Source organism: Rhinolophus ferrumequinum, chromosome 2 (assembly GCF_004115265.2).
Source record: "Rhinolophus ferrumequinum isolate MPI-CBG mRhiFer1 chromosome 2, mRhiFer1_v1.p, whole genome shotgun sequence".
Lineage (NCBI taxonomy): Eukaryota > Metazoa > Chordata > Mammalia > Chiroptera > Rhinolophidae > Rhinolophus > Rhinolophus ferrumequinum.
In genome coordinates, this window is record NC_046285.1 from 108,938,720 (window position 1) to 108,951,357 (window position 12,638).

Here is a 12,638-nt window from a genome sequence, read left to right on the forward strand (position 1 = left end):
AACAGCTGGTTTGCATGGCATTAGGCAGCCTGAGACACCTGCCGCACAGACAGGCCCTTTATGGGCATAAGAGGCAATGAGCCTGAGACCCCACGGTCCCTGATGTCCCCTCTGGTTCTTGGGAAGAGACAGGAGCAGGGTTGGCTCCTGGGCATCCAGGAATAGGGGAGCAGTGAAATGCCTGTGGTGGCCAGAAGGCAAAACAAACCAGCCTCTTACCCTTGGGTAGTATTGAGTGGTCTAATATACGTATAATGGGAGGCCCAGGAAACAGGGAGGGAAGGAGGCAGGCAGAAAAACTTCCAAAGTAATCACGGCTGAAATTCTTTCAAATATGCTGAAATATATAAGCCCAGAGATCCATCAAGCTCAGCAGACATGTAGCAGACCAGAAAAACAACAAAACTATGAGATCAGAACCAAATTGATGAAAACCAATGATGAATAAACAGAAAGACATGTCACTTACAAGTGAGTAAAGATAAGAATGGTGGCCACCTTCCATCAGGAATAATGCAAGCCAGAAGAGCGTGGAATGACATCTTTAAAGTGTTGAAAGGAAAAAAAAATGGTCAACTAGAAATTCCATATTCAGAGAGACAAAAACCAGAGCTGAAGGAATTTCCCAGCAGCCTTGTCCTACGAGAGATGTGAAGTTGTTCAGCCTGAAGGGAAGTGATACCAGATGGAAACGTCCTCACCAAAGAATGACGAGCACAAGAAATGGTAAGTCTGGTAAATATAGAAGGCTTTTCCCTTGTCATTTAAAAAATGTGTTTAGGATATAATTAACTTAAAAGCAAAAATAATAATTGTGTTTTTCACACACAGAGAAGTAAAAGATATGACACCAATAACAGGGAAGGGTTCAGGAGGAGGGCCGTGTACTGCTGTGGGGTTTCTACCTCGTACATGGAGTGGTATATTATTTAAAGGTAGACTGTGATAAGTAAGAGATACCTATTGCAAACACTAGAGTAAACCACTAAAAGGAAAAAGAGGAGGTATAACAATCCAAAAAAAGCCAGGGAAAAACAACAAATAACAGATGGGACAAATAGAAAGCAAGTAACAAGATACTGGACTTAAACCCAACTTCTATGGACTGAATTGTGTCCCCCCCAAATTCACATGTGATGAAATAGGAGACAGGGTCTTTAAGGAGATAATTAAGATTAAATGAGGTCATAAGTGTGAGGTCCTAACCGACAGGACAGGTGTCTTTATCAGAAGAGACACCAGGAGCACGTACACACAGACAGACTGTGTGAGGACCCAGTGTGCCCTGGAGGAGCCTCAGAATGAACCAGGTTGCCAACCCCTGGATCTGGGACAGACAGTTCTTGGAGCTTCCAGACCTGTGAGAAAATAAGCTCTTGTTGTTTAAACCCCTACTCTGGTGTTTTGTTACGAGGAAATTAACATACCAACCATTTAAATATTTGTATTAACTGTAAAGGGCTAAACATTCTAGTAAAAGGCAAGAGATTGTCACATAGACAATGAAAAGGCATGACCCATCTATTTGTAAGAAACTTTAAGAATAAAAGAAACTTTAAAATACAGGATAAAAGTTTAGGAAAATGTATAACAAAAACAATCATAAGAAAGTAAAAGTGCTCTATATCAAAGCAGATTTCAAGAAAAGAAATAGTACTAGAACTATACATTGAATAATGATAAGAGTGTTAATTCATCAAGAAGATAAAACAGTCCTGAATGTATGTGCACCTAATAACAGCTTCAAAATGCATGAAGCAAAAACTGGTGGAACTGAGGAGAATTAGGCAAATAGACAGCATGGAAGATTTCAACACTTGTCTCAGCAACTGTAGACACAAAATCTTCAACAACTTGAGGTTACTGGCATTTCTAGAAGACTTCACCTAACGTTCTTTTCAAGTCCTTGTGGACCATTCTCTAAGATTGGCCATGTGCTGGGTTCATGAGATGAATCTCAAGGAATTCCAAAGGATTGAAACCATGTAGAGTATATTCTCTGACCACAGTGGAATTAAATTAGAAATCAGTAAGATAAATATTTAGAAAATCCCAAATATTTGGAAATTAAGCAATATACTTTGAAATTACCTATGGTCAGAAATGAAAGCACATGGGCCATTTGAAAATATTTCAGGCTGAATGAAAATAAAAGCATCAAAGTTTGTGGGGTGTAGCTAAAGCCATGCTTAGAGAAATCTTTATAGGCTTATATAGTAGTGCTGTAAATAAAGTTTAAAATCAGTGATATAAATGTCCATCTTGAGGATCTTAAAACCAAAGTATCAGAAGGTAGGAAACAATAGATAAAAGAGTAGAAGTCAAATGCTACAGGAAACAGAGAAGACCAATGAAACCAAAAGTTGATGCTTTGAAAGAATTAGCAAGCCTCTAGTCTGATCAAATAAGAAAGAAAACACCCTATATCATGAATGAAAAGGGTGCATCACTACAGATCCTACAGACAGGAAGCCAGCTATCCAACCTGCCCTGCTGAGCCTGCTGCTCGGGCCTTGTCACCCCAGGCCTGCGGACCCGGTCACCCTGGGCCTGCTGACCTGGCTTGGTCACTTCGGGCCTGCTGACATGTTCTGGTCTCACCCTGGCCGGCCTACTGCTCTGGCCTGTTCACCCAGGAGCTTACTGTCCAGACTGCCCCCTTCTCTCTGGATCACACTGTTTCCTCTTGTCCCGTTTGCCTCACATCTTGATGCTGCAAAAACCTGCCAGTGCTGTTTCTGCAATTTCCCACTGTGGTTTCTGTCCACAACGTAGATGACATGGCTAGATTCCTTTCAAAGACACCACTGCTATCTAGATGGACATGAGAAGAAATGGAAATTTAAGTGGCCTCATCTGTATTTCAGAAACTGAAATTCAGAACTTTCCCAGAAGAAAACTCTAAGCCCAGATGGCTTCACGGGTAAATTTTATCCAACATTTCAAAAAGAAACGAATGCAAATACCCAGAAAACAGAGGAGGAGGAAACACTTTGCAAGTCATTTTATAAGGTCAGTATGACCTCGATAGCAAAACCAGGCCAAGGCATTACAAGAAGAGGAGACACAGATCAGTTCCCTTCACAAACATAGAAAACACTTGACAAAGTATCAGCAAGTTGAATCCGGTGCACGTTGAAAGGACAGTGCGCGTCACCATGAGAAAACTGGCAGATGACTTGGCCCAAGACTGGAGCCATGGCACCCAGAGGGTTTTCCTGGGCCTGGAGAGAACTGGGGTTTAAATGGAAAGAACTGGGGTTGAAGTGCAGTGGGGCGGGGGAGGGGCAGTGGGCAGTGCCGCCTCTTTAAGACGACATCACAAGGCCCAGAACTCGGGGTCTGGGCGCCACCTGCATGGGCTGAGCTCAAGTCCTGGCCATGGCTGAGGGGAGCGAGCTGATGGACAGGCTGCTGAGCGAGAATGCCGACCTGAAGAGGCAGGTGCGGCTGCTGAAGGAGAACCAGATGCTAAAGCGCCTGCTGAGCGAGAGCTGCCCCGATGGCAGCCACGGGGCCCGCGACAGCCTGTTGGCCAAGGCGCCCGTCCACACCGAGGGCTGCTCCCTGGGCACCGCAGGTGAGGCCTGCTCCTGTGGGTGGTCCCTACGTTCCCTCCCTCTGTCCCCACAGGCCCCAGGCGACCATTCTGCTGTGTGTCCTCAGGCGAGGCCCTCTCCTCCCCGAGGCTGGGAACCCACACCTAGAAGGCGGGGTGCGGTGGCTCGGTCACCCTGCCGGTGGTTGTAACCGTCAGTAAAAGCACACAGCGCTGCCACAGGTCCCCTGGCGTGAGCCCAGCCAGGCGGCACTGTACTCCCCGCGGGCACCTCCCTGCCTCCCTGGCACCAGCGGGCTGGCCTGGGCCTGCTCGTGTCACCCTGGGGGCAGATGTGCCAACCCCACTAGCTTCAAGCTGCTGCTGTCTCCTCTGCTCACGCATATCAACAAAGCAAGTCACGTGGCTGGGCCCAGCACCAAGGGCAGGAAGTGCCACCGGGTGGGAGGACCCTGCAGAGGCACCTGTGGGGCGGGTGCACAGGAGCACACAGATGTGACCCAGCTCCCCACACGGTATCCACTCCAACGGTCTGAACAGGCTTTGATCACTTGCTGCGGAAGTAGGTGGTTCTGTTTTAAGCATTTCTGTGGGAAAATTCCCTCTCACACCCGGGAAGTCTGACTTAGGCTTCATTGGTGGGCAGGAGTGGTTTGGACATGGGTCGTGGATGGAGCCCTGTGACCAAGCGAGTTCCCGGAAAAGGGCCTGCTCACATCGTCTGGCCAGGCAGACAGAGGACACACCAGGCCTGCTCGGTAGCCCTGGCCTGGCGGACGCCCTGGGACCTGCTATCGCAGGACAAGCCGTTCAGCTGATCGTGGGATGTTTCCCGCCTTTGAGGCTGTTTGCAGAGCTGCTGCTGGTCCCTGAGCGGGACGCTCCAGGAACTGGCTGCTGGGCCCTGCATCGGCTGTGATCATTTCTCAGAGTCCATTGGAAAGCCTGCCACCACCTCCAAAGAAGCATAACACGTGTGGACGGTGGCTTTGTGGAGCTCGTGGACGCAAAGCCCTGGGGTGCAAGGACCCTTCGTGGCATCTGGACACCGGGAGCCTCAAGGGGACCTTGAAGAGGGAGCTCAGATAAGCATGAGGTCCTCGTGCTGGGTGGTGGGAAGAGAGCGATACACCAGGAGGGGCAGCTGGAGAAACGCTGTGCCCCCAGCCGCAGACCCGAGGCCTGAGCTCCCGCCAGCAGCCAAGGCACATTCTTGTCACCAGATGTTTGCTGAGGAGGGGCTGGACTCAGTGCCGTGTCCTGGGTATGACAGCCTGCTAAGGGTCAGCGCTGCTTCTCAGGCCACTAGAGATGCCTAGCGTGCGGTGGCGGCAAAAGGCACTTGTCCCCAAGCCTTGCCAACCTGTGACAGCTGATGAGTCAGGAGCCTAATGCTGCTTTGTTGTCTTTCATCCCAAGAACCGAGTCAGGCCAGGGGCAAGCCCAGATCTTGCTGGACATCAGCCTTAGGCGGAGCCCCAGTCCCTGGCCAGCTGAGGCCACCAAGCTTCCAGAGAGGCCTTGACGCCTCAGTGCGGGGCGGGTGCCAAGGTCAGCGTGGGCGTTGCCATCCTCAGGGAGGGCCCTGAGCTCGGGTCCTGGCCATCCTCAGGGCGGCTGCATCCAGGCCGGGCCCCAACATTCAGCTTCTGGGCTGGAGCCTGGATGTGGGACCTGGAGTTCCAAGAAGCAGCGGGAGCTCCTGCTCAAGCAGCAGCAGTTTGTCACAGAGGAGACCTCGCAGTGTGGCTCACGGTTCCCAGTCCATCAGCCTCTGCCTTCCAAACAGGATGTGCTTTAAAAGCCCATCGTTCTTACTGAGCCACATGCACGCGCGTGGAACTCAGCAAGACCCAGAAGGCTGTAACATTTGAGGTCGAGCACGCGCTCCTGGCAGGCTCCCAGAGGCAGCCAGCCTCTGCGTGTCGTGCGTGCGGTTTGGCATTTCTGACGGGTGGTCATGGGCGTATGGAGGCATCTTTGCTTTCACTTTGATTTGCCGCCACCGGGCATCTCCCTACCGTCGCCCGTTGGTCGTTCTCCCTGTAGATCTAAATGCACTCGACCCTGGGAGCAGTTCCCTGTGGGGCTCCCATCTGCTCAGCCTGCCCCCATGACAGGCACTGCCCTCCCAGCTCTGTGCTCTCACGTGTGCCTCTGTGAGGCTGCAGGGGTGACTGCCCGGGAAGTCCGTGGGTCAAAGGCCATGTGTGGTGGAAATGTTGAAAAAGACAAATCTCCCCAAAAGGCTGCGGCCTCAGTACTGCCAGAGAAGGAGCCTTCCAGTACCTTCCTGACACCCAGCTTCCCGGGACAGCCACCCCTGCTCCCAGGGAAGGGTCCGCACGCAACCTACCGGCCTGTCGCCACCTGTGGGTCTGTGTCCTTCACTTGGGTTTCCCAGCGCGTGTCGCATTTTTTCAGAGGGACCGGAGGGAGTGGCAGGCCACCCAGGGCCCCCGCCTCAGTTTTCAGGGGTCCTTCAGCCGCTCACTTGATTCCTCGTCGTTTTGGGTGGAGCTGATTTTAAGCAGTTTGGAGTATCCTCTATGTACAACGCGCTGTCTCTTCCCTTTAACGTCGTGACACAGTTATTTCTGTGCCGCATTCTGAACTAGTTTGATGAAGTCTTCTCCTCATATTGAAATCAGTTCTTTCTTACCCTCAGGTAAATAACACAGCAGACAGGACCTTTCGTATTTAGGGTTATTTCCTTAGGGTATGTTTCCTAAAAGTGGAGGCACTGGCTGGGGAGGCGGTAACTTGGTTTCCCACATCTTCTTCCACTTGCCTGCGGTGCTGTATCTACTACGTATTCCGCACACGCTCAGAGGTGATTCCCCTCTGCACTTGTGGGAGCTGAGCTGGCTCCCTCCAAGTCTCTTTCCTTCTCACATGTAAATCTTCTGCCTTTGTCAGTAAGTGTATTCCTGAAGAACCTCGTGTTATTCCTTACAATTATGCATTTCTATTGCCATTGCAGTTTTCGGGTCATCAGACTTGATATATTTTGGAAAGGTGTTGATTTGTCAATCCCATTCTACATCCAGTCATTTCCTAAGCCCAGGGCGGGGAGTGGTACATTTCATCAACAAAGCATCAGTGTGCAGAATGCAAAGAGAACTGCTAGAAAGAATTAAAACGATGACCCAACCCCCAAAAATGGGCAAAGAAGAGGCACAGATAATTCTGAGCCTCTACCCCAGAGGCCCGTGAACACGTGAACATGTTTAGCTCACCAGGAGTCAGGGAAAAGCCACGTGTGGTCCCCAGCCCACTGCACATGCCAAGGGGTACTGAGAGTGTGGGACAGAAGCCGCTGGTGTGCAGGGCACCACCGCTGCTGCAGTAGAAAACCAAGGTCAGCATGCACACACCTGAGCCCAGGTGTGGAAGCTGCGAGCAGGAGCCATGCGGAGGGACCCTGATCACAGCTTGGCGTTTACACGGAGACCTGGAAACAGTCCACGTGCCTCGGGAGGGACCGGACAGAAAAATCACTGTGCTCGTGTGCGCATATGCAGGTGTGCCACATACGGTTAAAGGAACCAGGTGGCTGCAGGTGACTCAACATGGGTGGGCCTCTGAGAAGATAATGCTGCAGCCAGAAGGTGTGCTGCAGAGCAAAACGTGCGTAGGATGACACCATTTGTTCAGACTTGGAAAAGCATACCAGTCACTGTACCGGGTGTGGACACACAGTTGGGTGGGAGCGTTTGGGGGCCGGCACACTCACTGTGCCCATAAGCCTGTGGCTGGCGGCTTCCTGGGGCAGGGGCGGGGCCCAAGCCTCCTCACCATGGGCATCTTCTCAGAGGGGACGGGGGAGAGCTCTGGAGATGGGCGATGAGAGCAGGTGTCAGAGCTTGGGGCGGGGCTGTGCGTGTTCCCCACGTATTCTCTGCGCTTCTGGGGTGTTTTGGGAACCGCAGCCTGACCACTCCTCCCTTTCCTCCCTGTCGCAGTTCCAGCGTTTGGAAGGTTCACCGGCATCCCTGACGTGCCCCTCCAGCTGCAGACGTCCTCCCTGGAGGACCTGCTGTGCTCACAGGCCCCCCTCTCCAGCGACACCTCCTCCCCCGGCTGTGTGACCTCCTCCCAGGTGCCCTTCAAGGCTTTCCTCAGCCCCGCGGAGCCCCGTGCACCTCAGAGCCCTGACCGGAAGCTGTCCCCACTGCTGAGCCCTTTGCAGGACCCGCTGGTGGACAAGAGCCTGCTGGAGCCCAGGGAGATGGTCCGGCCCAAGAAGGTGTGCTTCTCGGCAAGCAGCCTGCCCTTGGGCGACAGGACCAGGAGGAGTTACTACCTTAACGGTATGGCGGGGGGCGGGCACCTGTGGGCACCGGGCAGTGGCCGGCAGTCGGGGAGGCCAGCTGGGCACAGCTGCTCCATCCACCCAGCACAGGGAGGACCCGGTGGCTGGGGGGCCGGGGTCTGGGGCCGCATCTCTTCAAATCTTCTGCCCAGTGAAGAAAACTGAGTTGCTCATCTCCTTATGGAGTTGTAAGTGTTCTTTATATAGCTGGGATACGAGTCCTGTTTTAGAGTGTGTGTTTCGCAAATAGTGTCTCCCAGTTTGTGACATTTCTGTTTTCATAACAGTGTTTTCTGGAGAATCCTGACAAATGTAACCTTGTATCCTGCAACCTTACTGAACTCAATTATTTGTCTCAGCAGCTTATAAAAGAAGATTCCTTAGGATGGATGATTGTGCTGACTGTGAATAAAGACAAGGTTGTCTTTCCATTTCTCATCCACATGCCATTTTGTGTGTGTGCGTGTGTGCGTGTGCATGTGCATGCATGTGTGTGTGCGTGTGTGAGATTGCACTGGCTAGAACCTCTAAAACAATGTTGAATAGAAATGGTGACAGACGGCATTGTTTCTTCTCCTGACAGGGGAAAGCATTCAGTCTGTCCCCATTAAGTGTGATGTTAGCTAAGGTTTTTAGACGCCTTCGTCAGGTTGGGGAACTGCTCTTTACTTTCTGGTTTGCTCAGAATTATCATGGATGGCTGTTGGACTTTGCTGAATGCTTTTTCTGCATCTGTTGAGATGAGCATTTGGCTTTCACTTGTAGTGTATGAATATGGCAAGTTGATTGATTTTTGAATTTTAAAACTACCCTCATGTTCTGAGATAAATCGTGCTTGGTCATGATGTATTCTACTTTTCTATATTGTTGGAGTCAGTTTGCTACATTCTTGTTAAGAATGTCTGTGTGTGTGAGGGACCTTGGTCCCTAGTTTTTCGTAATGTCATTTTCTGGTTTGGTAGCAGGTTAGTGTTGGCCTCAGTGAGTGAGATGAAAAGTGCTCCATCCTCGTTAATTATCTGGGAAAGTGTGTGTAAAACTGGTATTATTTATTCCTTAGATGTTTGGTAAAATTTACTAGTGAGCCTTGAATTTTCTTCTTTTTGTTGATATTGCTTTTTATTTGTTATTTATTATTTTCAGCTACAGTTGCCGTCAACATTCTTTTATATTAGTTTCAGGTGCACAGCATAGTGGTTAGATAATCTATACCTGATGAAGTGATCACCCCTGTAAGTCTAGTCCCCACCGGGCACTATACATACTTATTACCGTATCATTGACCATATTCCCTCTGCTATACCCTATATCCCCATGACGATGCTGTAAGTACCAATTTCTACTTCTTAATCTCAGCCTTGAATTTTCTTTGTAGGAATATTTCCTTTCCACAAATTCAATTTCCTAAGTTGATATAAGGCTATTCAAATTATTGATTTCTTCTTAAGTGTGCTTTGGTAGTTCTACCACAAAAGTGAGCTTTTGTGTCTTTTAAGGAATTGGTCCATTTCATCTAAGTTGTCAAATTTATTGGCATAAAGTTGTTCCTAATATTCTGTCATTATCCTTTACGTCTGGAGGGTCTGTGGTGATGCCATATCTAATTTCTGATCGTCGTTACTTCTGTCCCTTTTTTTTTTTTGGTAGTAAAAGAGATTTATCAAATTTATTGACTTTTTTCTTTGAAGAATAGGTTTCTGGGTAGATGTTGGAAGGCCCAGGTTGGACTACGAATGATTTCTAGAACATCTCAGGGGTAGCTCATTTCTTCCACCTAATTTATGCTTGAGAGAGAGAGGGAGGGAGGGAGGGCAGGTCACTGATTCCTGAGGAGGAATGCACTAACCCAGCAGGGGGTTGCACTCTGCTCCTCCACGTTCCTCGTCTGGTCTGTGGTAACTTGCTTCTGTGTCTTGTGTCTGGTTCTCAGCTTCAACTCCTGGGTCTGGTCTGTGGTAACTTGCTTCTGTGTCTTGTGTCTGGTTCTCAGCTTCAACTCCTGGGTCTGGTCTGTGGTAACTTGCTTCTGTGTCTTGTGTCTGGTTCTCAGCTTCAACTCCTGGGTAAGTTCTGTAGCCTTGCAAAGTGGTTAGGGAAGGAGTCTACTGCAAACGACAAAACATTGTTGAAAGAAATTAAAGAAGAACTAAATAAACGGGAAGACAGCTTGTGTTCACAGATTAGAAGACACTTATCATTAAGATGGCAAAACTCCACAAATGATCCACAGATTCCAACACAATCTCTATCAAAATCCCAGTTGGCTTCTTTGCAGAAATTGACAAGCTTATCCTAAAATTCAGAGGGAAAGACTAGGGACCTAGAATAGGGGCTCTTTAAATGTTTTTCCCTCTCAAAGGACAGAGAAAGGACGGAGCACCCCAGGTTTCCCAGGCGACACGCTAAGAAAAGGGAGGGGAGGAAAGGTCCCTTTCCGTTTTGCAACAGGAGATTCCGGTTTCCTTCTAAACGTGTATTTACCCTCTCAGTGGGGTGGTCAGCCCCTGGCCTCAGCCCCAGCGGCTTCATACCGAAGCTGCAGCGGCTGTTTCCAGGGCGTCCTTTCCCTGAAATGGATCCTGGAACACCGGCAGCAGCAGCGGGTGGCCCTTGACCTCTGTGTCCGGGATGGCCTGTGTCACAGTCCCTCCCACCCCCCTCAGAGATCCAGAGCGTCACCAGCGCAGAGAAGGACGGGCGCGTAGTTGGGGAGATCGCCTTCCAGCTGGACAGGCGCATCCTGGCCTATGTCTTTCCCGGGGTGACCCGGCTGTATGGCTTCACCGTGTCCAACGTCCCCGAGAAGATCAAGCAGGTGTGCCTCCTGCCCCGGTCCCCTCGCTGCCCAGGGTCCCTTCCCTGCCCCCGTCCCCTCCCTGCCCCGGGTCGCCTCGCTGCCCCCGGTCCCCTCCGTCGCCCAGGTCTCCTGCCTGTCCAGGGTCCCTTCCCTGTCACCCTGGTCCCAGCACAGGTGTGGGCCTGGGCGAGGCTGAGGGGGTCCCAGACTCACGCATCATGGCACGTGCTGAGCCGGCTGACAGGAGCATCTCTGTTCATGGCCTGGGACAGTCCGGGGAGTGGCACCTGGGTCACAGGGCGTGTTGGCCTCCTCCAGTCCTGGGAGGGGCTCCCTGCTCTTGTCCCTGACACTGTGCGCTGGAGGGGACACTGGGAGGCCCAGCTCGCTGGGGTGAGGGCGTGGCTCCGGGCCTGGTTCGCATCTGCACGGCTTCTTTCATGGGGCTGGGTGATGGTCCGCCCCCGCCTCCCGTGGCGCTCGCGGTCGGGCCCCGCCCACCCCATGCGCTGTGTCCCCAGACGTCGGTCAAGTCCCTGGACGGCTCGGTGGACGAGAAGAAGCTGCGCGAGCTGACGCAGCGCTACGTGACGCTGACGGCGCGCCTGGAGCGGCTGGGCTACAGCCGCGATGTGCACCCCGCGTTCAGCGAGTTCCTGGTCAACACGTACGGCATCCTGCGGCAGCGGCCCGACCTGCGCGCCAACCCGCTGCACAGCAGCCCCGCCGCCCTGCGCAGGCTGCTCATCGACGTCGTGCCCCCCAAGTTCCTGGGCGACTCGCTCCTGCTGCTCAACTGCCTGTGCGAGCTCTCCAAGGAGGATGGCAAGCCGCTCTTCGCCTGGTGAGCCGCCGGCGCCGCCGGCCTTTCCTGCAATAAACGTGTCTGTTCCAAACCCGGAGGCCGCCGTGCCTCCTGCGCGTCCCCTCCGCCGGCCAGGGAAGGGCCAGCGAGCGAGCGAGCGAGCGCCCAGGGCCGCAGGCAGGCGCCTGGCACCGGAGCGCGCGCCTGTCCCGGTCTGGCCGGCGTGCGAGGCGCCCACAGCCCGCCGGCACCCCCACCTGCCTGGCACTTGTCACACTGTATTAAAATCGTCTGTTTACTTGTCTACCTTTACCGTTGGCTCTTTGAGAGCGTGGAGAGCGCCTTGGTCACTGCTGGGGCCACAGCAGGTGCCCCTGGTATGTGTGGACCGGATCCTGGACGGAGCCCAGGGGTGGGGGGGACTGGCTTCAGCTCATCAGCGCCCCTGGACCCTCAACATCAAGGACCTTCTCCCTGGAGGGCTGGCGGGTCCTGTTCCAGTGTGGGTTTTCCAAACGCAGAGCCTGAGGCAAGGATTTGGGTGCAGGAGGGATGGCTGCAGAGTCTGCAGGGCCCTGCCTGTGTAAAATGAAATCAGGCCCCTTGTTCAAAAGTCAGGAATTCCCAGACTGCGACCGCAGAGAGTGGGCCACACGACCGTGGGTTCAGGTGTCCATGAAGCCGGCACAGCACAGGAAGTTGATTTGGAGGGTGACTCAAGGAAGCAGGGGCCACCCAGGGAAGTGGGACCTGCGTGGGCCTGCTGACGGGCGCACCCGTGTATTTCCTGCCTGGGCCTGGAATTGGGAGCTCTGGTTCCTTTTATTGGAGACTGGTGCTGGAAAGCAGGCCCTTGGTTCCCGGTGAAATGGATTTTCCCCATAAACGGTTCCGGAGTCAGGAACTGTTTATAGCACCTACCAGAATTTTTAATGTCTCAGAACCTAGCGTCCCACCAGGTCCATCCCTGCGTCTTGTGTTCCCAGCCATGGCCAGGCCCTAGCCAGGACTGTCCCCCAGGAAACGCACCCCTGGCCCTCCTGTAGGCTCCGGCCCCTGTCTCCCCTGAGGCCTAGAAAGGGTGGGGAACCTGCTGGGCCCCAGGGGAGGACCAGGGCCTGGCTCTCACACCTTCCTGGGGTTTGGTTTCCAGTATAGTGTG

The 12,638-nt window shown here is 52.5% G+C and overlaps 1 protein-coding gene across 1 annotated transcript; it reads left to right on the forward strand.

Annotated features, from left to right (window-relative positions):
• Positions 1-2,836: 2,836 nt before the first annotated feature.
• On the forward strand, positions 2,837-11,731 carry LOC117031932 (speriolin-like protein). The gene is made up of 4 exons (XM_033122928.1): positions 2,837-3,580; positions 7,525-7,872; positions 10,538-10,689; positions 11,193-11,731. The coding sequence occupies exons 1-4, from the start codon at positions 3,382-3,384 to the stop codon at positions 11,517-11,519; spliced, it is 1,026 nt and encodes a 341-aa protein (XP_032978819.1). The 5' UTR covers positions 2,837-3,381; the 3' UTR covers positions 11,520-11,731.
• Positions 11,732-12,638: the final 907 nt, after the last annotated feature.